The 25,963-nt window shown below is 40.2% G+C and overlaps 2 protein-coding genes across 4 annotated transcripts; both read right to left on the reverse strand.

Annotated features, from left to right (window-relative positions):
* Positions 1 to 232: 232 nt before the first annotated feature.
* On the reverse strand, positions 233 to 18,821 carry cpda (carboxypeptidase D, a). The gene is made up of 21 exons (XM_051397148.1): positions 18,020 to 18,821; positions 16,644 to 16,891; positions 12,132 to 12,274; positions 11,751 to 11,920; positions 10,867 to 11,279; positions 10,545 to 10,736; positions 10,033 to 10,200; positions 9,723 to 9,832; positions 9,419 to 9,521; positions 8,686 to 8,828; positions 8,421 to 8,590; positions 8,003 to 8,305; positions 7,643 to 7,838; positions 7,273 to 7,408; positions 6,905 to 7,051; positions 5,718 to 5,816; positions 5,538 to 5,602; positions 5,207 to 5,338; positions 4,822 to 5,007; positions 2,788 to 2,890; positions 233 to 2,394 (listed from the first exon to the last, which is right to left on the reverse strand). The coding sequence occupies exons 1-21, from the start codon at positions 18,667 to 18,669 to the stop codon at positions 2,168 to 2,170; spliced, it is 4,104 nt and encodes a 1,367-aa protein (XP_051253108.1). The 5' UTR covers positions 18,670 to 18,821; the 3' UTR covers positions 233 to 2,167.
* Positions 18,822 to 20,415: 1,594 nt separating this feature from the next.
* On the reverse strand, positions 20,416 to 25,258 carry cryba1a (crystallin, beta A1a). 3 transcript variants are annotated; one of them, XM_051399102.1, is made up of 7 exons: positions 23,767 to 25,258; positions 23,269 to 23,609; positions 22,681 to 22,747; positions 22,410 to 22,528; positions 22,132 to 22,273; positions 21,607 to 21,749; positions 20,416 to 20,994 (listed from the first exon to the last, which is right to left on the reverse strand). In XM_051399102.1, exons 3-7 carry the CDS (start codon positions 22,717 to 22,719, stop codon positions 20,847 to 20,849), a joined length of 591 nt encoding a protein of 196 aa, XP_051255062.1. In that variant the 5' UTR covers positions 22,720 to 22,747; positions 23,269 to 23,609; positions 23,767 to 25,258; the 3' UTR covers positions 20,416 to 20,846. The 3 variants fall into 3 exon arrangements, with proteins under 3 accessions (XP_051255062.1, XP_051255064.1, XP_051255063.1); XM_051399104.1 differs by having other exon boundaries at positions 22,410 to 22,580; XM_051399103.1 differs by lacking the exons at positions 23,269 to 23,609; positions 23,767 to 25,258 and adding an exon at positions 23,014 to 23,225.
* Positions 25,259 to 25,963: the final 705 nt, after the last annotated feature.

Genomic DNA, 25,963 nt, shown 5'->3' on the forward strand with positions numbered 1-25,963 from the left:
CATCATATAACCAGCAGGGAGTATTACAGAGCAGTTTGTCAAAAGACTACACTTGACCCAATCAGCCTTTCATATTTTAACAATAATATTTGTCATCTTTTGATGCAGATCCTATAAATCCCGCCCTCCCAGTACAGCTTCTTTTTCCAACATCAAGGACTCTTCGGCTTGACAATCTAATGAAGTGTCACAAAACGATACTATCGAAAGAATGCAACACAAAAGCAAGAGAGAAGTTGTAAGATGTTTTATTGTTTTGAGTTTTTGTGCATTTTCATGGTTAACACGAATTGCATTTGTTTTCCCATTCACAATTGGCAAACATTATTTACAGCTGATTCCAGTTTGTATAAAATCTTCTCATCAACACTGCGTGACCCTGACACACGCTCAACTTTCAAAATTCATACACACGCACTCAGATACAGTATAAGAAAGAAAAATATACAAAACTGTCTCTCTACACAGATATCAGGTTTAACTTGTGGTGATGACAGCTGCATTTGTTTAAAGGAGAAGAAAATAAATCTCTTCTCAAAGTAACTGGAAACCAAGGCAAAGTCTTAAACAAGCTCATATGTGGTGAAAAACACGCATAACATTCCCAATTTAAGATCTGATTTTAATGATCCAGTGCAAGAACTTTAATTCAGTTAGATTTTAAAATACATTTAAACTAAATTTATACCACAATGGTTGTTATGTACTGAGTAGCTTTAAAGGTTTTGTGAGACAAAAAGGTCTCAACTCGAAAGGTCAGTTACATTTCACAGTCGAATGGATTGCAATCTATTTGCCCTTTGCTTTACGATAAGTTGAGAAAAGTTGGGAAATAGGAATTTCTTTGCACTGGACCTTTAAATCATGTAGTACAGGTGGCTCTGGCATGGATCATTAATGGACGGACAACCCTGGTATGACTTTTGCATTCCAAAGCATTGTTTAGCTGTGGGAATAAAACCAGAATTGATATTCCTTGTTGTGAGAAGTTATAGACATGGTGAGAATGCACACAGACGGGGCACAGACTCAATGTGACATGCATGAAAGTCAGTACAGAAATTGCCCTACAACAAAACCTATAGTTTAAAACAAAAATACATTCTTCTTATGATTACATAGTTTGGAGATTCATAGTTGTTTTTTCCTGGCCAATGATATAGGTCAATCCTTGCCTTCTATTTAGTGCAAGTGACTGATGCATTAGAGAACCTTGCACTAACTGGGAAGTGTTTCATTCAAGCATTTCATTGTTAAATTCTCCCTGATGCTTTAAAGCTTTTGATAAGCTCTCTCTCCCGTTGTGATTTTGGCCAAAACTCCCAGGAAAAATACAAAAACTACTGAACCCAGGCCAGCCAGCATAGAGTCAACTGTGCAACGTTCCTACCACCTGAGTATAGGATGGATAATATTCCAACATGGACCAAGTATAATCTTTTCACTATGTTGCTGCTTTCTGTTACATACTAAAGCCCAAGCGGACTTAAAACTTACAGAAGCCAAGGCACAGTATTGGATTCAGTCTCCAAAAGGCTCGGACACTTCAAATGTGGCAATGCTGTCTTGAAAAGAATCATTTTTTAATTTTATAACTTAATGCAGTATTGAAAACAATGCATCATATCAGTGGGGAGGTTGTGTGAGATTAAGCACTTGCATCCAGAGTTCATTATACAACCAATAAAGGACAGTTTATTTGGACTGATCGGGTGGAACCCCTTAGCCAAGCAGGACAGGTAGTGGTCTAAAAAGAGCATTCTTGCGTGGCTCGGAAATAAAAGAGCTGTGGGCCTCAAAACCTGGACAGATGAGGGCCACAGTGGAACAAACCTATTTCTCTTTTCCATCACACTGTTTGTCTTTTTCCTCCTGATCCAGTCAGGTAGAGATGGAGCAAAAAAAAAAAAGCCCATCCTTCAGTCCAGACACCAGCAGGATTCTCTTTGTATTAATTTAGTACCACTAATAAGTGAGTGGTGGGGAGTGAGGCCTCAGAACTTGATGGTATAACAGAACAAAGTGTCTTTATCGCTCTATTATCTCAGACATAAAGAGAGACAGATGCTGCCTAGAGTTCAACCGGTTCCTTGTTGACCAGGGGTTAAATTAAAAAGGGGAGATCAAAATAAATGTGGAGCCAACAGCCAAATTAGTGCAACACTTCTCAGATTTTGTTGGCATACAGCGTCTCCTCATCGCTTTCACTCTCGTCCTGAAACTCGTGGGCAAGTAGCGACTTCTTGGAGCCCATAGAGGTGAGCCGAATCTCATCGTCATACTCATCTCGGTGCTGTCGTAAACGGTGGAAGCCGTCTTTTTGGCGATTAGACTTTGCTGCGCACACACACCAGATGATGCACGCCGTCACCACCAATGCTGTCATGGAGGCAGCTGCAAGGAGGGAGAGAAATACATGACTCATCATGTCTGCATACAGTTTCTAGCTGGGCGAACATTACAAAGGCTATTATAACATCACACATCTAACAACGGAGTAATCAGATTCCCATTTAGTTTTGATGATTAAGCACACTAAACATGAAATTGTCGCATTGAAGACACTAGGAGTTCAGTATTGACAAGGACAATTGTTTCTTGGACTCTGCAAGAGTTGAATCGTAAGAGCTACAAAGTATGTTAACTGTTAAAAGGTTTTTAGCAACATTGAATCAAGACATCGACATGAAACTAAAAGTTGGAATACTCTGTTAGTTTTATGTCGACATGTCACATAATGCATATAGTCAACACTGGTTACAACAGGCCTTTCATCCACATGCTTACCTGCACTGGCCACCACAAACTCTCTGGGCAGGCCAAAGATGCTGTTATCCATGTCAAACTCAATGATGATCGAGTTAGCAGCTTCATAGGAAGACACCACCACCTGCAACACAGGAAAAAATAAATATTCAGTAAGCCTCTGAGCCCTCCTGAAACATTGTCAGATTTCATTAATGTTGGGAAGATGACTGACTGTATAACAGCAACATTTCTAAATCGGTGAATTCTATGTCAAACATCAGAATCAAACTCTTTCTTTCTGTACTTATTTTGGATGTGGTAGCCTATAAATATAAACTGCAACCATTTTCGTTCAAATAATGAAAGGTTATTGTTTTTGTTCTTTTACTAAATTTACACCTTTACTAACTTAGACGACACTCGAATTGCAACAACAAAAAGAAAACTTTACCACATCTTATCCATTCTGACTATTTCTCCAAACAGCTAAAAAGACATTGAGCTGTCTGTTGAAGCTCCCTACAGAAGAGGGGTTGTTAATTGCCTAATTAGCAAACCTCATTTGCAGGTGTGACTGCTTAGTATAATCTGCTGCACCTTGTCTTTATGTCTAAAATAGGATTTGAGTGCTGGCTCATAAAAATCAAAAATTACTCTGCTATCTTCTGAGAGGTAAATCACAAGAATCTCAGCATTCACTTTTTGTAACTTGCTTGACTTTTCTCCGTAACCAGTGAAGTGTCTCATTAATTCATTTATTTAAGTGCAGTTAAAAAAAAAAAAGGCGAAACTAGACCTAAAGCTCAGGAAACAAGGATTTAAACCATGTGGTTTCAGACCTGATTCAGTAATGTTGTCAAAGAGTAAGTGTACGTCTTGATCCTAATTTTCCTCTCTTTTAATTGTCAATCTGGTTTGCTGTTTGTTTTCTGGCATCAACACACAGAAGAACCTAAGCATCCAAATCCACTAAAAGTAATGTCACTTTAATTTCCAGAGGAATGAAATGCGCCCCTATGGACTGAGGCAGAGTATTCGGTGTCCTAAGAAATATGGGGAGACTATTAAAGAGAGGAAATGCATGTTGGCCCCAAGTTACGATTTGGACCTTGTGTGTGAGCAGAGTGACGCCGAACCCCAGAAACCCTTGGATGACAAGTATATAAGGAACGCCGCTGTTCTTCCAGACCTCAAACTGCCCCACAGCAACGGAGCCCTCACTACTGAAGAGAGGACCTACAGCAACACATCAACTAGTCAGCCAGGACCTCCGATGATCCACGGCTTCACTGTACCAGAGTACCAGCAGACATATCATTCAGTGGTGGATCCCTTGCTCTTTAGTCCTTGTGGGAAGCTCACAGTCTACAGTCTGGAGCAGGGGCGCAACATTAAGGAACATCTGTTTAAAGAGCTGGCCTACCCCACACTTCAGATTTCCGAGCAGCCAAACGGAAAGGTGGAGGTGATTGAGAGATTTTGTGTGCTCCGCCCTACACCTGTCATAGACATAGATGGTAATGGGGAAACAAAGTAATATACTCCCAAAGACTTTCTGACATGAGTGTGCCTTTTATTTTTATTTTTTATTTTTTTATTTATGTCTCTCAATACTTCATTAAATTTATATTTCAAATGTTTATTGAAAGAAATTGATGTCAAATGGTTGACATTTTGCAAAGAAGCCCCTCTTTATAAACATTATGTAAGACCTAAGAAGCCAAAATATCAAAAGTATCCACCTAAACTGCATCCAGAGTGTTTCAAAGTATATCAAATAATTAGTTTGAAAGCTTGTCAACCACTAAGATAATGTGTGTGTCTCCACCTGTTCAACACGTGGTTGCAACTAGGGCACAGCTGATTTCTGCCTTCATAAAATCAATATTCAAAACCAGACATTGTAAGCCTTTTATTATACTTGGCATTATCATCCCTATTAGATGCTTCTTGTGCCACACCTTCAAAATGTTTCATGGCCATATATATATACATATACACATACATACACACACTTTTTAAGCCCTGTCATTCCAAGTCTGCATAATACGTTCTATGTGTATAACGGTGTACCTCTTGACGTTGTTGTTGGTAACCATCAGCAACAGCTTCAATGTTGTGGTTGCCAGGAGCCAGCAGCGCATGGAAGTAGCCGCCTTCTGCAGTAAAGACTCTCACTCCACCGTTCAGTACAATGATCGCCCCAACAATAGGCTTTCCACTCTTGTCCCTGACCACGCCGCGCACCCCTTTATGGACCTGGATTGGGTAGAAATGGAGGGAAAGTTTAAGGCTGGATAGTGATGGGGAAAAATGATCATGTTAAATAACTGAAAATATCTAATTTAAGATTTGTCACAAAGGTTCAAGTCATACAAATGTTAAAAATCTATACTTAGTCAAATGAACAAGTCCATTAACAGTCTCCATGTTGTGTTGATAAAATATTACATCATACCTCCACCAACATGCTGAGGAGAGCCTTCTTGTTCTCAGCCCAGAGTGTGGCCAGATGCTCGGCAGAAGGGAACAAACAGCAGCCAGTATACACTGTGATTTCTGGACAGTGGCCAAAGTCCATGCTGAAGTCCTGGGAGGACACGTAAACATGAGATAGCACACAAGACCAGGGCTCTCCAAACTAACAGTTAGCGTCTCAAAACTATACCAAGCTAAAAAATGAAGTGAGCTATTTCATTTCAGGTCATATTTGATAAAAACTCACTACATAGCAGCAGCTTGGAGGCCATCTTAACTGCTATCACAGACACTGCAGTGGACAGACTTACCTTCATGCTCCCCATGTGACTTTGTCTCTCTGCTGCCCTCATGACTCCATCTGGGATGTTGCCCACTGAGTAAAAGAAAAGTTCCATCAGTAGTTATCCACAATCATCTTATTAAGGGCCCACATTCATACGACTGATGACACGACAGCAAGAATTATTCATAGTGCTTAAGTTACATACTCTGCCCATTATTTGAACATCCAGTGTCCCCGAGGTGCATCTTGGGGTGGTTGTTGGCATAAACACTTGCCAAGTACTTTAAAGTACCCTCATTTTCAACTGTAAAAAAAAAAAAGATTAAAACAAAACCACACAGCAGAATTTAGTTCTATTAAACAGTGTTTGTTGGTTTATTATTTGTCCTACTCTGAAAATTGCTGCTATATAATGTTTATAACTACAACTGAAAAGCTTGTCATGTCAGCCTGTAGGCTGTAAGGAAAAGTACATTAGTGCTGTGACTGCATTTACCAACATTTTAAGTTACAAACAAAACCGTGTTTAAAGTGTTGGACACAAGAACAAAGGTGACTGTTTACTTCAAATAGGTTTATAGCATCATTTTATTTTATCAATAGTAGGTCTATAAATATCATATTTTGTCCTCAGGGTGGTGCTAGAGGAGAGGATTTAGTGTCTTTTATTCTCTTGGGAGCATAACTTCTATTTCGGCAAATTTCATAGTAATCAGCCACTTCGACATATAATCTGCATTTTTTGTGCAAAGTTGTTAATGTGGAGACATTCATGGTCAATCTGGGATCCACTGGGATCATGAATGTGCTCAGTAAATGTCATGTAAATCAGACATTTTGATGTCTTTTGAATACATAGTAGTGTGTGGAAGATTTGGCCTTATGGTGGTTAGGTAAAAACATCATCTATCCTCATGGCAACATGCATATCCATACCAAATTTTACTTTAATCTGGCCACAAGTTGTCAAGATCATTTGCTCTGGACTTAACATGCTGGATGTATGACGTGTGCAATCATAACAGTGGTCCCATTTCATACAATCTAGATGACTGATTTTAAAATCTTAAATTTACTACAAGGACTTCTAAACAGGTTATGAATCCATCTTAATTTAATACTGATGCCTTGATATGACCTACATAAACTAACAAGGTCATCAGTGAGAAGACTGGTATTTCTATATAGTTCTTAATGCCTGCCAGGGGTCGGATTGGGTCAGATTCCCTTTGAAATCCATGAAACAAGATGGTAGAAACACTACCATGTTTTGTCAACAGGGGGCACCAGATTTAACACAAAATAAAAGTTCCTTGTAGGGGTTTTTAAATATACTATACATTATAAAACCTAACAAGGCATTATTTCTGAACAAGTTCTCTGCATACTTACCAGACTGGACAGGTTTGTCATAAGGGTACGTAGCAACAAGGGAGCCTCCATCAAGGGCTACAGACAGAGTGAAGCCCCTGTCTAGAATCAACTCCATCATCGCTCTGGTCTCTGGTTGGGCCTCCACCACACGCTGAGATGCATTGCCTAAGATAGGAGGAAAACAGATGGTGGACACAAAATGTAGCTTGTTAGAGCATGCTTAGCTTTTTATGGCAAGTGTATGTACAAGAAATTGTTACATTCAAAACAAATCTTTGACTATATATCTATATTAACTCTCTCTCTCTCTCTCTCTCTCTCTCTCTCTCTCTCTCTCTCACTCTCTCTCTCACTCTCTCTCTCATACACAAATCCATACGACTGACCAAAGAAGTCTGTGTCCAGATCCTTGCCATGGGAGTTGCTCAAGCCCCTGGCAGAGGTGCACTCCTTCTCAACAGCCAGTTCTCGTCCATCTGGGTTGATAGAGGGCACGATGACAATCCGGGTCTCATTGATCAGCTAGGGAAGATAAATGGAGAAAAAACAATTACAGACATGGCTGAACTATACTACTACTACTACTACTACTAGTACTACTGTATTTACTGTGACTGGTTCTTTCCAGTCAAGACAAAATTACGATACAGACTGTGAGAAAAATTTACTTCTTTTTAAAAGATCATGCTGAACGCAGTTAATACATATAGACCAAGCTATCAAACACTATATTTCCCGAGGGGCCCCAAAACTCACCCTGGTGATGACTGGGTTCTTGCCATAGTTGATACACAGGAAGGCAGCAAACTCCAGCAGCAGCTCTGTGCCCACTGGGGCATTGCCATGGATCCCTGCTACAAAGCGGATCTTGGGCTCAGACGGTTCAGCTTCCCCTGGTTTGTTGGAGATTTCCAGAGCCCAGATAGTTCGAAACTCCACACTTTGACCCAAACTGGACACAGAAGAGAAGAAACCAGAATTTAGGTCCATATTTTAAGAGAAGTAACTGAAGTTATGGCACACAGAGCAGATCTGGGCAGCATTGACCTTAACTAACTTGACAGGATTTACTAAACTAGGATGAGAGCCTTGTGGAAAGATAAAGTCTCCCTCTACCTTTGTAAAGATGTAATTTTGGGAAAGTTAAGCGTGAGGCCTCTCACGAAGGCCGCCATCTCGTTGTAGCGTCTGTAGCGGAAGCTGTTCTCTGTGGCTGTGCTCTTGACCAACTGCTCCAAACCCTGGCCTAGAGAGAGGTCCTTGATTAAGCTCTGGAACTCCTTCTCAGATGGGTTCTGTGTGGGTTGGGGGCCCTCAAGAGGCTGGCCATTTTGGTCTGAGTGTATACGTGTGAGTCTGAAGTCCACCACCTCTGCTTCATGCTTTGAGACTGTGGCGTATGTCCTCACAGGTTTATATCTGGACAACCGATAGTAAATTAAAGTTAATAGCATTGGACGCAAAATACAGAAACATACAGAAACGTCATGGTAAATTCTCTTGTTCGTTCTTCCCTCTGAAATCCAAACCTCACCCATGTGCGGAGGCAGTAATAGAGTAAGTCCCGAGGGCCAGCAGTCTCCAGTAGTCTCCAGTATGAGCCGTGGTGATGTTGTGGTCTATCTCCTCCACACTAATGGTGGCATTGGGTATTCCTGTACCATCCCCAATGTCAGAGACTGTGCCCTTTACTCCAATGTGGACCTACAGAGACACAAAACCACATAAACGTGAGTGGATGCAATACTGAGTAAAGTGAGGAGAAAGCTCAAGGTAATATTAATATTTGTGTTTATTACCTGGTCAATAAACTGAAGTAATGCTCGTCGGTTTTGTTCCCAGTATTTTGGCAGCTCTTTGGCCATGGGGTACTTCACACAGCCCAGCTCAATGGTCACCTCAAAACAGTTGGTGTTTAAGTAGTTCCAGTCCTGCATGCCACCTGGAGAAAAAGAGCCACTTTAGACTCAAACTTGAAAGCTTTCACTTGAAGCCACTGTAGCATCTATGATAGCATAGGTTTAGGGTTAGAGAAAAATGAATCCCAGTGAAAGGTGGTACAATCTATGTGTTGTTTTGTAGCATTTTATCCTCAGTGTCACCAAATCAGACCTGTCCTTTTGCTGTACCACAGTGCCCTGCACTGTCAGAATTACAAGGGCTTTAATTAAATGTCAACTGTGTACAGGCTTAGAGAGTCAAAATGTGGCAGATTTACTTTATATCTCCAACAGGTAATTACAATATTGTGTCATTTACTGAAGAACTAGTAACACTGAGACTACAGTAGCTAACTACAGTAGCTAATTTTATTTCTTTATTTTATAACCAACTGACTGAACTTGTAAATAAAACATAAATATCAATTTTCTGTGTATTTTGAGGCTATAAAAGAGAAATCTTACTTTCTACATAAAAATTACTTTTCCTGATTATGTGAATAAACTAAACACCTCAAATAGAAAAGGGTGCTTTGATCTCCTGTGGGAAAAAAATGAATGTGGTGAGTAACAAAGGAAGACGTAGGCATACCAGGAACATTGTACCAATTGGCACCATTGGTGATGCCATCCTTAAAATATTCATCAGGGTACAGGTCCTCACAAGGGTGCCCATTGTGCATCAGAGGATTCTCCTGCACAAACATTACACACAAGTGAGAACTCAACAATGAGTACTGTTGTAGTCAAGTTTTCAAAACTCGTCTCTCCTCAGATGTCACAAACAGCCAGTGGCTTTTATCAGCCCTGTCCACATATTGTATTCAATTATAACATGAAACCACATGCAGACAGTCTTCCAACCTGAAACAGATCCAGCAACAGTGTCCAGTTACCTGTGAGTAGGCTTTAGACACCTGCTGAAAGACTTTGTCATCAGGCGACTGACTATACTGAGTTATCCCTTTTCTGTCATCATCATAAGGGTAGTTGACCACCAAGGAACCTACATTGCACAACACAAAGATAAGACAAATCAGTAAGACATCTGAATTAGGGGTTAAAATTAAATATAATATGCATAACTGGATGACTGGATAATCTAGCCTAATACTTTAAACTTTAAACAAATTGTGTGTCTTGTTACCATCTTAAAACATACAACATTACAATCTTTAGCACTAAAAGATCAAAATAAGACCGTGCCTCCGTGTAGGTTGGCTGACAGGACAAAGGGGATGCTCTTCAGCCAGTTCATTACAGCTATAGTCTCAGGCTGTCTGGGTTCTGTGATGTTGGTAAACTGGTCCGGGAAGTTGCGGTTCAGGTCAAAATTGTTGCTGTTGTTACGCCCTCTGTAGCCCTTAACATCACCTGTGAGGAAATAAGTGATCAACTTGTATCTGTAAGCTCAGCATGTTTCTGCTTGAAGAAGTACACAACCACAGCTCCACCTCCTCTATACTTCCTTTCTACGTGCTCAGTTGAGACTTCCCCTGTATATGAATGTGATGAATGTGGTGTGGTCACATTGCAAGCGAAAAAACACTCAAAGAATGTTAGTCACGTGATTAAATTACTGTTCAAGACCTCTGTAATGTTACACATTTGCTAATGTATCCAGAGCAATATACCTAACACCTGTATTATAATATAATGTTTCATGTCTTCATTTCATACTGTGCAGGTAGTGTTACTTGTGTGCTCCTTTCTCTTACCTTCAGATGCTTCTTCATAGCCGTCAGGGTTCATAGAAGGCATGATGTGAATGCGAGTATTGTTGACCAACTTAGTGACCTCCGGGTCAGTGCCATAATTACGGCACAGGTACTCGATGAGGTTGAGCATTAACTCTCGTCCCACCACTTCGTTACCGTGCATGTTGGCTACATACTTGAACTCCGGCTCACCTGATACAAGGAAAAAAAGGAGGTCAGAGTAAAAATTCCTAATAAAACATGACATTACACATTTAAAATCTTCAACATTTGTAAGTAAGTATTGTATCGCAACTCCTTTAAGCAACTGTCTAAGACATACCATGCTCGTGGACTTTGGGGTTGTCTGAGATGACCATCACATAGAGTTCAAGGTTTTTCGCAGAGCGGCCGACTGAGTAAAGGTGGACAATAGATGGGAACTCGCTGCTGTATTTGCGCAAGAAAAGCTCCATGTCTGCGTAGTTGTGATGACGAAATTCCTGGGGCTGGACGGGCTGGTGTTCAGGAGGAGGCAAAGGAGGGCTGCTCTTGTTTTCCTCAGCAGGAACCACCGTGGGGTTAGAAGAGTTGGTAGTGGTGGTGGGGATGTTTGGATCATTGGTGGATGTCATGGAGTATGTAGTCACAGTGGTGCTTCCTGCAGCCTCGCTGACCACAGGTGCCAAGGTGAAGTTAAGTTCTGCTGCTTTTCCTTCCAGGACCTGGACACCATGAACTGTCATTGTTGTGTACCTGTGTACAGAAAAAAAACACCTGTTTGAGGACTTCAGCTCCACCTTAAAATCACCAGGAAGAACCAAACTTAGATGTCACAGATTGCATGACAAAAAACCATCAGTGCAGTTTTCTTCTAATCTCTTATCTTTCTTATTTACCAGTGAACTTATGAAACACATTTTCTTCACTTCAGTGACAAAGAGTTACTCTGTGTTACTACAGGAAGTAATTGATGTTATGCATTTCTTTAGGGCAGCAGTTGTGGGTAAATCTAGCTGAGACATGGAAACTGAGCTTCATTGTTTGATAGTGAGATGGTGGAGAACCAGTTTATAAATTTAGCTTAGTTCATTATGATCTGGCAAAAAACAGCTCACTGGGTTTTTAAAGATGACTGAATTGAATATTTTTAAGTGTTGTCCTTTAATGCCTAACCTCTGTTTTTGAAAACCTGCCAGGCAAAGAAAGTTTATTGGTATTACTCACCCTGGGACCACAGCTGTGATGTTGTATGTTCCTGGGATAAGGAGACGATAGAAGTCCCCATATTTCCCTGTGGTGAGGTTGTGGCGAATCCCTTCCACCACAATGCTGACATTGGGGAGAGCAGCTCCACTGATGGCATCTTTCACATAGCCACGGACACCTATATGGACCTGGAACAGAGCGGTATTGTAAATACAAAGGACATGTTGCTGAACTGGGGCAATGGTATGCCAAAAAATATCAGGCTAGGTTTGATTATGGCATTATCCTTTTAAATAAAGAAACATACATTACAGAACACCTGGCAGTACAGCTGACAACAGAACATACATTAAAATGAATACTTATGTATCATTCATATTTTTTAGTTACAAGCTATACCTTTTCAATGTAGGCTAGTAGAGATTCCCTGTTCAGATCCCACTGATTATGAAGCTCAGCAGCAGGAGGATATTTGCAGCAGCTCAGCTCCATGGTGATTTCCAGACAGTTTCCGTAGAGGTAGTTGTAGTCCTGCATACCTCCTAGATAACAAGCCAGCAATGTAATAAATAAACCAACCATGCAAGTAATGGCAGAACACATTCAATTCAAGTGTCTAAATCCAGGAACGGATGTGTGCAACATGTAATCATAAAGTAAATTCCTAAACATGCTCTTCTTAGCTAAGTTTGACCCCTAGTGGCGCCAGGCCAATTGATTAAAAGGGAGAGACGCTCTGTCTTGAAAGGCTTGAGCCTGTCTTTGTCTCTTCAATGCCACAATTTAAAGACTGTGTTTAATGTGGCAACAAGCCATGACATTTGCAGATCGCCGGTCACCCTAGCCCCCCAAGTAAGGCAAACAAAAAAGACACAGAAGGGCAGGCCGTTCGGCTGGCCATCCCACAGGAGCGAGAGCAGGCAGACAGAGCCTCCCTGGCTGGAGGGTTGCCATGACTGCCTGCTGCGGGGCCACGGGAACCCAATGAAACTGCCACCATTTGCCACTTTGTAACAGTGAAAGTGAAGGACTCACACACCAAATACTGACAAATAACTTCAGTAATTAGTAACTTCTAATGAGGAAGACGTCACACACACCACAACTGATAAATGTCGGTCTAAGCACACTACACTTTAGCTATCACACAGACAGAGTACTACATAGGCAGTAAAGTGCAATGAGTACTGATCAGTGCTTGCTGCAACCTGTTTTATTTAATTCCTATCTATAGTACTGCACTGTCACTGAACAAAAGTGGGAGGATTCTACAGCTTCTACTGACCATTTGGTTAAATTGCCAAACATTTATACTTCTGCCCATTTTTAAACAATCTAACCTGCTTGCCTGATGTTGAGATCCTGCTGAAAGTTATATTTCTAGCAGAATTTGGAAACTGAGGGAAAAAAGGATCACAGAAGAGCCCGCAGGCTGTGATGTGGTACAGGCCTTGGCTCTGAGAGCAGGCGTACCAAAATATACACGACAAACACAAGTTCTTCTGAGTCATCGCCAGTCAAGCGACAGCTGTTCAGCCGTCTGAAACTTAGCGAGGGTAACTGGCTGCCAGGGCATTCACTGTAAATGGAAACTTTAGAAGACGTGATAACCTCTTATAAATGGCACACTGGACAGGTTTCAGTTGTTTTTCAGTTGTTCATTTAGCACAGGTCTGGCAGAACAGAAGAATGGGCTTCCCCGTTGTATTTTCCAGAGTAACTGGTGGGTACAACCATTTACAGAGAACAACAGGGACCACATCCTTTGAGATTATTTTGAATACGGGTGGTGTGTAGAGAGATGTGTCAGGGTAATTCGTTGGAGCTTTTACCCTCTGTGGTGGCAGCAGAGACAGCAGGGTGCAATGTCAACAAAACAAAACGTAAGCTTTAAAAAAAATGATAAGCAAATAACGCAAGACAAAATCCATACAGTGCTGCAACAACAGCCAACAATATAAAACTCTTTTCTCCAGGTCACAAGGCATTAGGCACTGTCCTGTGCTAAGTTATTTTAAGCCTTTTAAACCGAATCTAGTACCATTCATTTTAAAGTAAACATCTCCCATATCCTGATAGAGCATGACAAACAGAGAGATCGCAGACCAACCTTAAATATCCTGTTTATGTACCGGATCCAGTGGCACGCCCTGAACTTAGCAGGAAACCACTGCCCAGACAATGGAGCAAAAGTTAGAGCGAGTAACTGAAGTTGCTGTGTAGGGCACAGGGATGTGTATAATCCAGGATGACCTTAAGGGTTTAGTGATACTGCAATGCAATAACAAATTACCCTATTTCTTGTCAAGCGTTTATAATAATACTGTTATCAAGGAGGAAAAAATATTTGAGAGAGTTTTACTGTCACTGGACTGTCAGCAGTTTACAGTGACATAGCGTAAAAGTATGACTATCACTAGTGTGAACGTTCACAGGCACTTCCAGGGCCTCAGATTATCACAGCAACAGAGCAGTATTTCCATACAGTAAAATGATATTCTTGTTCTCTTGAAGGGATGTGCATCTTTCAACACGTACTGGATTACAATAACCTAGGCCTACAGCTTTAAACAAATACCCCATAAACATTTTTACCGGTTTAGAATCACTCAAAACACAACAAACCAACAACAAACATTTTCAACAAAACCAGGGTGCTCTAGCTATGTGCTGAGGGTTACATAAACCAAATTAGAGTCAAACAGTAAAGAACGCTCTCTGAGGCTAGACTGTGTCAAAAGATTATGAGTCGAGATAACATGTTATGCTGAATCATCATTTCAAAACCTGACTGCCACACAAAAAATGTCCTGTTAACTGACTCCTGGTCCTGGCGTTTCGCCTGGGTCACTCATTATGTCACACAATGTCCTGGCCATTTCCATCATCTGCCATTAGCCCAGTTTTAGCAATGACATTTCGTCCACTGAGACATGACGGACAGATACAGGCTTTGTCCATTCAACAGTTTTACACTTTTTGCTGTTTATCTTCATATTGAAATATAGACGCTGTTGCTGCTAATAGCTTTAATAACTGGCTCCTATTACAGCCTGAAACTTCTCTGCCTGAATACTGGCTGTTGTGTTGGGAAAGAGCAAAGACAAAATAGGCAATCTTCAGCTTAAACAGCCATTCAGTAAAGTCCGTGCTTCTAGATTCTGATGACAATTACAGCCAACATTTACACAGTGTGTGTGCTCGTGGCTTTGGTAATGATTTACCGCTTCAGGTGGTAAATAGACAAACATGTAATGACATGATAACACGTTAAAGTGACCTGCAATTGGGACAAATACAGGTGTTTTAAGGAATCCTGAAATTACTTATCAGTTTTAATACAAACATTATAAAATCTAGGGGGATGATGCAGGTAAATTAATTATTAGAGCAGGTTTTAAAGAAATTAACTACTTTTGCTTTTTGCCTGTATTATTATTATTATTATTATTATTATCATTATCATTATCATTATCATTATTATTATCATCATCATCACCAGTGATGGAAATGTATACACTAAATATCAAACACGCTTGTAAAAGAGAAGAAAAGGAATTAACAGGAAAGCAAACGAGGTGCCACTTCTGAAGAATTCTGGTTCAGTCAAGTCACTTAATCTAAGCAAAGCGCAAAGTGCATGCATGCTAATCCATGGGAAATTACCCAACAAAGCACATCTCAACAAGAAAAGCAGTGCGGTAACCTGAAGCTGAGACCCTTACATCACCACATCCAAACCCGTCGGACAAACCAACAAAAGTATGCTGATCAGGTTACTGCCCAGGTGATGCAGAGAAGAGCTGTTTCTGAATCTGAATGAAGTGGAGCTCATGGAGAAAAATAAAGGCAGCATTTACTTTCGCTGGTATATATTTTGATAGATGAGGTGAGGTAGATTTTAGCATTTTGACACCTGGCAAACCCAAAATCATGCCACACTATTCACTACGCTTTAATCACTGAAAGTTTGAGACTGACATTAGGTTTTGGTCATTACCAATTACCAATGTTGAGTATGAAGAATCACAAAACCTGTAAACTGTCTATAACAACTCAACTCAACATTATTTATATAGCACCTTTCATACAAACATGCAGCCCAAAGTGCTTCAAATAGAAAAATTTAAATTTTTTTTAAAAAAATTAAAAAAACACATAAAAACAAAATTAACAAAGACAAAAAGAAACATATAAAATAATTGTCAATATTAAAAAAATAAACAACGTACACAGTGCTGCTATATGGAGTGTAACAGTGCTCACAGTAACAACAAACTTAACATTGCACTTTATATGAGCTTATTAGATGAAAAAATAATGATCGTGGTATTTGCCTCTAAGCAGCTTTCCTAAACAGTTCAACTATTCAAATTACTTAATCTGCCATGAGAGAAAACCTTCACATGACAACAGCTTGAAGTCTGCTAGGAAATTGTAATTTGTTCCTGAGTCTCCTACCAGCAGGTTGTAGCTTGTATAAAACTCGTACAAACCCACATATACTGCACACAGTCCAACAAAAAAGAGTCACATTCTTGGCTTTCAGATGGGGAAGCAGCAATGAAGGTTAGACTGTCCTTACAAATACTTTTAACAGGAGTCTTAACTTTCCTGCTGTCCACAATAAATAAATAAAACTTGAGGTAAATAAGAGTCACAACTCTTGTGACTGGACAAAATAAATATAAAACAATAGGTCTTCATTCAAAGACACAACACACCAATTCCACTTCTGTTATCGCCATGGCAACACATCAGAGTGTTATATCTTTTAGCTCAATAACAAAAAGGTGAGACGCTACATTGAAGTCCATATGAAACATACAGGATGTGAACCACACAACCACAACACTGAGTTATCAGACACTAAACTAGGCATCATATCAATGAAAAAATTACTCATCTTACCAGTCACGTCATACCACTGCGCCCCATTGGTGATGCCATCTTTAAAGGTTTCCTCTGGGGTATCGGGACAATTTGGCTCTCCAGTCTTCATCACAGGGTGGTTCTGGGAATACACCAGGGCCAAGAAGCGAAACAGACTGTCGTCCTCTGACTGGCTGTAGTGGCCCTGCCGCTGGTGGGATGCCGAGTCATCAAAAGGGTAGCTGGCAACCACCGTGCCGCCATGCAGGTTCCCTGACAGCACGAATCTGGAGGGACAATGGCACATTTTAGAAGCAGCCAAAAAGGATATAGAAGAGCGACCTTGGCACTAAATGCATTGGACATTTTGGGAGATAACCACTTGATTTGTCTAACTCAGACTGCTGAAACTCAAATGAACCTCAGGTTAACTTCACAATGCCAGAACAAGGACTGGATTCTGTCCCCATCTCTTACATTGGAGTTACTTTAGTGAGCTCTCTGGCTCTCTCTCTCTCGCTCTCTCTCTCTCTTTCAATGTACACATGGGCTTGGGAGTATTATATACAAATAAAGTGTGGTCCGTTCCTTTAAAAAGCTATGAGGAAACAATGCTGTTGTAATAAGAAATGTGATGCTGCTTAGAGGGAAACTCCCTTTTTGTATGTGAAATACAATATTTGTGTGCATGTTGGGTCGAAGTCTAGTCTAGTCCAAGTGTCTTCCAGCCAGGAGAGCAGTTTTTTCTGACTATTATGAGTCACACCCCCTGCGGCCCTAATGAAGAAGGAAACTAAGGGTGAACTGAGTTACTCAGTGACCAAAATGTTTGCCAAATTAGGCCTGAAGCTAAAAAAAAGTTTTCATTATTGGTTAATCTCTATATCTTTTTAATGATTTTCTTTGGCATTTACGGCTTGATTGGATAGCTGATAGCATAGAGGCACACAGGAAACCGGAACCACGGCATGTTTGGCATTTTACTTTTGTGAAATGGATTGTGGAAATAGTTGCTTTTGATTAACTAATCAATAAATCAACTGATCATGTCAGCTGTACTGCCAGGTGAACCTCGGTTTTAACATACCATACAATGATGGTGTCCCAGTGCAGTAAGTCACACCTGCTTACCCCCTGAGGTCTTAATGGAGACAAAGAACTGAGTTGCACATTGACAGGAATGTTTGTCACTCTCCAAATCTTCCACTGTGAGATACACATTGGTTAAAAAGTGTTCGAGGAAGTTTTACTGGAGGCAGTCGACCTCAAACACCCGGACATTGGGTTATGTTTGCTCAGGAGTGTGAGTGTGTGTGTGTGTGTATGTGTATGTGTATGTGTGTGTGTGTGTGTGTGTGTGTGTGTTTGTTTGTGTGTTTGTGTGTTTGTGTGATTCATAGAAGAATGAGACTCACTTATTCTCCTGGATCCACCTGATCACAGCCATGACCTCGGGGACGTTATCTGGACTGACCCGGGTCCCTTCATACTGGTCGGGAAAGCTCCTGTTCAGGTCCACATTTCTGGCGTTGGTTCGACCCCCGCTGTCCCCATTGCAGTCCCCCTCTATGGACTTCTCAAAGCCGTCAGGGTTCATGCTGGGCATGATATAAATATCCGTGGTGTTCACCAGCTCAGTAATACGCGTTTCCTCCCCATATTTAGCCAGCAGGTACTCCACAAGGTACACCAACACCTGCCTGGACACGGTTTCGTCGCCGTGCATGTTGCCGACGTATTTAAATTTGGGTTTCCCCGGTGTGTCTATGTTGGGGTCCTTTGTGATCCGCATCACCCAGAGCTCCCTGCCCTCCACAGACTGCCCTATGCTCGACAGGTTAGCTATGTGAGGGTATTTCTGGGCTAGAGACTGTAAACGCCCGGTTAGGTCAGCATAATTGTAGTATTTGTCGTAAGTTTCTACCGTTTCCTCCGTCGAGGGGCTGACGCTTCGTGTCCGGTGCAGCCCGTCGTCTCCAAGGGAGACAGCGAGAAAGAGAAGAAAGGAGAAAAGTGACACCCGTAGTTTCGGCGTCGTCGAAAAATGCTGCCAAACGTGGACCATGGTGATGTTTCTTCTACTTCTAAACCATTCGGACTTTCTGAGTAAACAACAAACGCCGGGGTTGAATATTTTATGAGTGTTTTATCTCCCCAGCGACAGACGTATCTTCGCTGTCAGAGCCTGGCCTGTCTGTTTCCATCTACTTCCGCTCCTCTCTCAGGGGGGCGGGGCTACACGATGATGTAGAAATTTAAGGTGGACCGGTAGAGATACGTTACATGTTTTTTGCCAGAATTTCTGCAGTTAATAACAGTCTCTAAAATGGACCATGGTAATTCATTTGAGTCTATTTATTCCCTGGCAATACCGTCTGAGTGTGTCGATGTGAATTATTGGCACTTACATTTAGGTAGTGAATCCTTAATCGGAGGAGCTATTTGTAAACTTCTTAAAAACAGATTATTTTTCTGTCTTTTTGAGTAAATGACAAGCATTTTATTTCACCCTTTTGTTATAAATGGAACAATAATAATAATAAACTTTATTTATATAGCAATTTTCAACATTATAATTGTTATAAGTTTGTTATAAAGTTCTGGCTTTATGTCATAAAGTTAACAATATCTTAACATCCCCATTTATTCGTTTGTTTGTCTGTTTTTACTGTAGGATTTATTTATTTTAATATAGAATTTACTTTTTAAAATCTTTCTTTCCCTACATCTGCTGACTGACATCTTTTGCCCTGGTTCCTTGTAGATTTTGATGTTTATATTGCTATTGTGCTTGTTTTAACTGGCTTACCTGAACTTGTATAATGTCAAAATCTTTGTACTATATCTTAATGAAATAATAAATATATATATATGTATTTTTTAAAATATATAATAGATTTGTTGTATGTATGTTTTATGACTCAAAAATCCGGAAAGGTTTCTGTTGCATAATTAATAGCACAGAGTGAAAATGGTAAAATTAAATTACATAAATTAAATTTAAAATTACCCCAAAAAAATAAATAAATAAAAGAGCAGACACTCGAGCAGTGTCGATGATTATTTGGACCATGTTAAACCCTTTTTCACTCAAGCCTCACTCACACAACTGACACTTCACTACCCATGAGCAAACACTATCACAAACACTTAATAAGTGTAGAGTGTTTCTCTACATGCTTTAGAAACTCAATACTTAATATATTTTTGTTATTAATGACTCCATAGATAAACTACAGTTCCCTTTACTGAACAAAACCGGGGCATCCAAAAACTCCAAAAGGAATCTTTCTCTCACAGAGCTCTGAGTGTTTTTGTTTCAATATTTTGAGTTCATTCTTCTCACCGCTCAGTAATGCAAACATTCAGGATCTAAGTGACTAAATGACAATATAATTCAGTGTGTGGTTTTCTTATCAATGCTGTTGTGCTATTAACTGTTATCAGCAACCTTTATGCAAAAGCTTTTGTTGTGTGTATGTGTGGAGCAACCACAATACATTTCACTTGTTTGTTTTGCTTTACTTGTTGATTTAATTCTTTAAGTGTAAATCTTTTGTTACAATGATATCAGGGGATGGTATTCAGGAAAAAAAACTGCTTCTCATGATTTCTAATAATTAACCAGTTGCACTCACACCAGACAATACAAGAATTATTCTAGTTTACACATCATCTTTGGAGTAAGCTTCTCGTGAACTTGTAAGCCCCCTTCTATGTTTAAGATATAAAGCAAGGGGTAACAGTCAGTGTAAACCATCAATTGATGTGATTTCAATATGAAAATGAATCACAACTGAGCACCATGGAGTTTAGCAGCATACTCTTGTATTTCTCTTTATTTCATGTTGCCCATTCATTCTTTATTGATCACTGGTAGCGCCATGTTTACCCACAAATATGAGGAGCAATGACTCTGAGTGACATCACCATCCTGCCGCCATGAGGCCTTTAACTTCCTCCTCTTCTCTCCTCAGTGGGGCGTCAGTCAGGGGCTTCTCTTCAGTGGCTGGTTTTTTCTTTCCTTACTTTTTTCTTTTTTTAATTAAATTTCTCTTCATTTTTTTATTAGGCAACAGAACAAAACAAAAGTGCGGTAAACATTGTGAAGCACCAGAAAGTGTCAGACTTAGTTCACTAAGGTCTGACAGAGCTGGCTAAAGCTTGGAATGACTGGGTGAAGGGAGGAGGAGGAGGCGGAGGAGGTAAAGCGTGAGAGGATGGGAGAGGCGGCTGCAGGTCTCATTGCTGGATTCGACGCACCGACTGCACCTGGAAGGACTGAGCATGGGAGCCCCACTCTCTGTAATGTTTGTACTCGCCGCCATGACGATCACACTCCATGATGTACTGGTAACCACGGTAACCTGGGAACTGGTAGCACACCCAGCTGGAGGAGGAGAGAGGGAGGGGTGGAGGAGGAGAGGAAAGCAGTGATTAATGATAAACATGTGATTTACACAGTGAGTGAAATTAGGCCTACATAATATGAAATGCAATTAGATTAAAAATAACCACACTTTAAAACTATGTGAGAAGAAAGCTGCAGTCTTGATTAATCTTAATCTTGAAAGTGTAAGTTATGTAGCACATTTACATTTAATCAAAGCAAATCTTATTTCTGTATTTCTGTTATATTAGTGAAGTGAATAAGCCTGGGATGTGAGTTACTGTCAACCACATTTTCTCTTTGAGGTTACACTGTTATAGGATGGATGGGTAAAAACTGAGAACTAACCTAAAAGAAAATAGAATCTTATATACGTTATGAGCATCTACAAAATATATATATATTTGTATATAGATGTATTGTTGAGACACTGATATAATCGCAAATAAAGTCACAACATGAAGTTGCAATAGATGAGGTATGGAGGAATGGGATGGAGTGATGGTTAAGATGTGCTTAAGTAAGTTTGAGCGGAAATGAGTGCAGGGTGTGGTCTTTGTTCCCAAAACTAGGTTGTTGGTTAATGCCAGCGTATAAATGCCAGAGACTTACGAGCCGCACTGAACTTGCATAGATCCGATCTCGTTGTTGCCCCAGCCCATGGCCTGCAGAGAGGGGTAGTCATCGTTTATCTCCCACTGGCGCCCCATGAAGTTCTCCTTCTCAAACAACATCATCTTGGACTCCTTATGGTTCTGTACGCACATGACGAAAGAAAATACAAGTCCAGTCAGTTATTAAATACAAAACAGTACCAGTTACACTGCTTTAGTCTTGTAGAAGACAGTGGGTATACTGTAAAGTCTATACAAATTCAAGCATTTTAAAGATCAGAGAGGTTGAAAAAACCTTCCCCTCAGCAAAAAAGTTGTAGAATTTTAAACATATTAATCTAATTTGTGTGAAATGTCTAAATTCTATTATTACTATAATATATTTTTAGTGGCAAACCAGCAGCTGGTATAAGTTCCTCAGTAGGCTCTTCAAAGGAGAAACCAGGTTTCTGAACCCAAGTGAGTCAATTTAATGAGTCAAATTACGTGCTTTTTAACTCTAAACAGGGAAACAGCAGCTCACAGCAGAGCAGATGGGGCGGAAGGACATCATCCTCTCAATGTGGTAGGCGTTGCTGCCACTCCACGACTCCCAGTGAGGATACTCTCCTCTCTCCAACACAAACTGCTGTCCACAGAAGCTGGAGTGCTCATATCCTGCCCAGCTGTCGACAGCAAGCAGACAGACAGACAGACAGACAGACAGACAGACACATGTACATGCACAACCATTAGGACACTTGTAAAACAGATAATTTTAACACTATAAATGTTCTGACAGGTTGATCTGATCTTACTTACGCGCCACACTCCACCTTCAGGGAGCGGATGTTGTCGACACCACACTCCATGATGTTCTGGCAGGCTGCGGTGAACTCCAGACGTTTCCCCTGGAAGTTCTCCTGGTCATAAACTGTAATCTGGAGATGACACAAATGCATACATGTAGTATGCACATGCCGCACGCACACACTAATGTGTGTACACACATCATTGTCATCATCAGGCCAGAAATGAAATGAAATTAAAATGTAATCAGCTTCTGTTAATCATCCATAGACATTGCACTCACCTTCCATGGACCCAGTGGGTTGGGATTATTCAGAGCCATGCTACTGTGTATTTCAGTGCTGATTTACCTTCAGTGTAGAGAGCAGAGAGAATCATATTCAGGTTAATCATCAAAAGCTAATAAAGGAAAACACTACCCCGTTCAAACACAGCCTGTCACCTCCTCCACACCAACTACAACATGTGTTTTTGAGCTAATGTTTATTATCAATTTCCCTTTAGAAGGTCTAGTCATATTTTTTGTGCTTGCGCGTCTTTGAAATCAATCTGAGGATATATCACCTTGTTTTATGACATTAGAAAGAATCTTGGCCTGTATAAAAGAAATCATCACCTAGTGCACGTTATCTGTTAGGTATGAAACCTTTCTTGAAGCTACTACATGCTCACACTTGATGGAGCCAGCTGTTGACGTATGCTGTCTGTTCTCCCAGTGCACGGTCAGTATGTCTATGCATCTGCATGTCTGACGTCAGTCTATACATTTACGTGGCTCAGCAGAAACAACAAGGACAAAAGACACAAAAATGTAAAGTGTCAATTGTCTGCACAAGTCTATAGGCTGAATGGGCTGAGATGGAGGGCTTACCTGACCGGCCCCAAAGAATAGCAGTGCAGTGCTCACAGGGGGGCTCCACAAAAACGATGTCCTGACCCCGTTGTAAACGGACCTATTTATACATGCTGGTGCTGAAAAGCAGCTGGGCCTGTGGGTCGGGGAAGGAGTCAGCACATTGCTGTTCCAGTCATTGTTCAGCACTGAGCTGCTGGGCTTTAGTTCGCCGCAGTGGGACTGGATGGAGGGCACGGTGCCCAGTGCAGATAAGCACAAGTTCCAAATGGTCCCTGACCAGTGGGCCGGACCAAGTCCTGGCACAACCCGGTCCAGGAAACAGATCATCACAGATGTGGATAGTCTTGCCAGTGTCTCTGGTGCAAAAAGGAAAAACACATTTAGTGTTCAAGTGCAAAGCAGAAAAACAATTGTAACATTTTACACTTTGTAGGTAAAAGTGTTTAAATTCTGGATCCAAAAAAGACTCAAAATGAGAGGAAACTGACTAATAACTGAGCTGGATTTACTTACTGGGTCCTTTGCACACTGCTCTGTCTCTCTGGCTCTCTGTCTCTGATCTGCGTGTCATGTCCACCTCAACTGACCCCACATCTCTGGTCCTTTCACCTTTTGACTCACTCCAATATACACACATGCTCAGTCATGCACACACACAGTCATGTACAGAGACTGGCATGCGGAGGCCTGTTCATGCAGTCACACATACATTCAGGGCATACAAATGAACTTACACACTTACACATATACACAAATCTATTTACATTTCGTTTAATGCTTTATTTCTTTATGGTGGTAAAGATAACTACTAATTAAAAAAAAAATTTCATCTTAAAAATGTTGTAAGAGTACATTCAGTGGTGGAATGTAACTAAGTAGATTTACTCAGTTACTGTACATAAGCACAAACTTGTACTTTACTTGAGTTTTCTTCTTCATACTACATTTGTCAGACAGCTTTAGTTACTAGTTACTTTTCAGATTATTTTCACAGTTTGTTTGGAAGCGAAATATAATTTAGCAATAATTTAGAATCCTATTCTTACTCATACAGTAAATATAAAAACTTTCAGTTTGTATGTTTTGTATTCAGTATTTGAATATAAAAATAGTACTGAAGTATTGTATATAAGTACAAATTTGAAGTACTGCCCTGTCACTCTTCAGCTGCTATTATCTAATAAATAAATAAAATATAACAAAGAGCATGTGCAACATCTATAGATTATTTATTTGACATTTCAGTTACACCAAGAAAGATTATGGGAGATATGATGTTGACATTTTCTGACAGGCTACCTTGTAGCAACACCAATATATAGACTAATTCTGCTGTGACCAACAGTGTTGTGGAAGCTTTGAAAGCATTGCTTCGCAAGTTAACAATTACTTCACAATGGAATAAGTTGAACTACAGCCAAACAAAGCTTATTTACAAGCTACTTAGAAAAAGTAATTCAAAATATTTTGTTAAAAAACAACGTGCATACGAAGTTTCAACAAAATGTAATTTTAAAAAAAGTCACATGCCAGCAAAAATGCCAATCAGTTCAATTTATTAAGTAAGGTCAGTCAGACAAACAAACAAACAACTTCTCTGAACATTGTCTGTAAATAGCAATAATCAATACGTATTATGACCAACTGACACCCAATATATTCAAGTTAAGTTTCATAAACTCAGATTCAAAATATATATTATATATTATAACATAATTAAAAATATTTTTCACAGGTCAGCTGACAATCCAGCTTTGTAGTACTATCAGTAAGCTATTGCAAAACGTAGTTAAACTACTAGTTTAATTACATGTAGTTCACTACTCTCCAACACTGGTAAATGTAGTATGACTGAGATGAGAATAAAATAACACCAACATACGTAAGCCTCAGAAACACATCTAACTCCTGGCCCAAAAATTTTAAAATAGTGTTATAGTTTTTTAACTTAACTGCCCCAGGCCTCGGTGTATTGGGAACGTGTACAAGCAAGCAGCGGTGCATGGTGGTGGTCTCACAGGTAATAAAAGCATCAGTCCTGTCAGGCCCCTTTTAAATGGTTTGAAACCATGAAAAGAACAATTAGAGTGAAACTGATCTCTTTGTCTCTGTTGTTCTTCCAGTGTCTACTCTAAATGTCTAAAATAGCTCACGTCAGATGTATTCATGAGGTTGTCTTCTTATTATCAAAAGCAAAAGATGACATTTCCTGTGGCTTCTTATGCTCTAATAGTTAGGTTAAGGCTGTCAGTATGTGCCCACAAGCCTTTCACCACTGTCTGTGTTACATCATAGATTAAAGTGCCACAGGTGCGACAGATCCTTTGGAAAAAGCAATTATTAGAACACAGAAATGTGAATCTATCGTTCTGCTTACAGAAATGGTATTTAACCTATTTTTGGCATATTTTGGTCACATCTTTATCTATCTATCTTTATCTATTTTCACAAGTCATGAAAAGATAATATTCTGTCCGAGTGCATGCATGCCACTGTGCATGTACAAATCCACGTGTGTAGGTGGGATTGTATGAGATGTGTATGTATGGATAAAGCCTGTGTAGCACTATAATAAGCAAAAGAGTGTCCAACACGCCTGTCTAAACAATGGAGAGATGGATGCCTCTCCTGCAGTCAGCACATTACACACACAGGGCTCAAAGGCTTGGACCGGCTGCACCAACGATCAAAAGAAAGAGAGAGAGAAAGT

Source organism: Dicentrarchus labrax, unplaced genomic scaffold (assembly GCF_905237075.1).
Source record: "Dicentrarchus labrax unplaced genomic scaffold, dlabrax2021, whole genome shotgun sequence".
Classification (NCBI taxonomy): Eukaryota; Metazoa; Chordata; class Actinopteri; family Moronidae; genus Dicentrarchus; species Dicentrarchus labrax.

Coding starts and splice junctions, on each gene's coding strand:
- cpda (XM_051397148.1), bottom strand. CDS start 18,669: ATGGTCCACGTTTGGCAGCATTTTTCGACGACGCCGAAACTACGGGTG. Junction 8,591..8,685: donor TACTTCAGTTTATTGACCAG/GTAATAAACACA, acceptor GTGTCTCTGTAG/GTCCACATTGGAGTAAAGGG. Junction 5,008..5,206: donor TCCTCAGCATGTTGGTGGAG/GTATGATGTAAT, acceptor TACCCAATCCAG/GTCCATAAAGGGGTGCGCGG.
- cryba1a (XM_051399102.1), bottom strand. CDS start 22,719: ATGGCTCTGAATAATCCCAACCCACTGGGTCCATGGAAG. Junction 22,529..22,680: donor ACCCACTGGGTCCATGGAAG/GTGAGTGCAATG, acceptor TGTCATCTCCAG/ATTACAGTTTATGACCAGGA. Junction 21,750..22,131: donor TCCGCCCCATCTGCTCTGCT/GTGAGCTGCTGT, acceptor ATGTGCGTACAG/AACCATAAGGAGTCCAAGAT.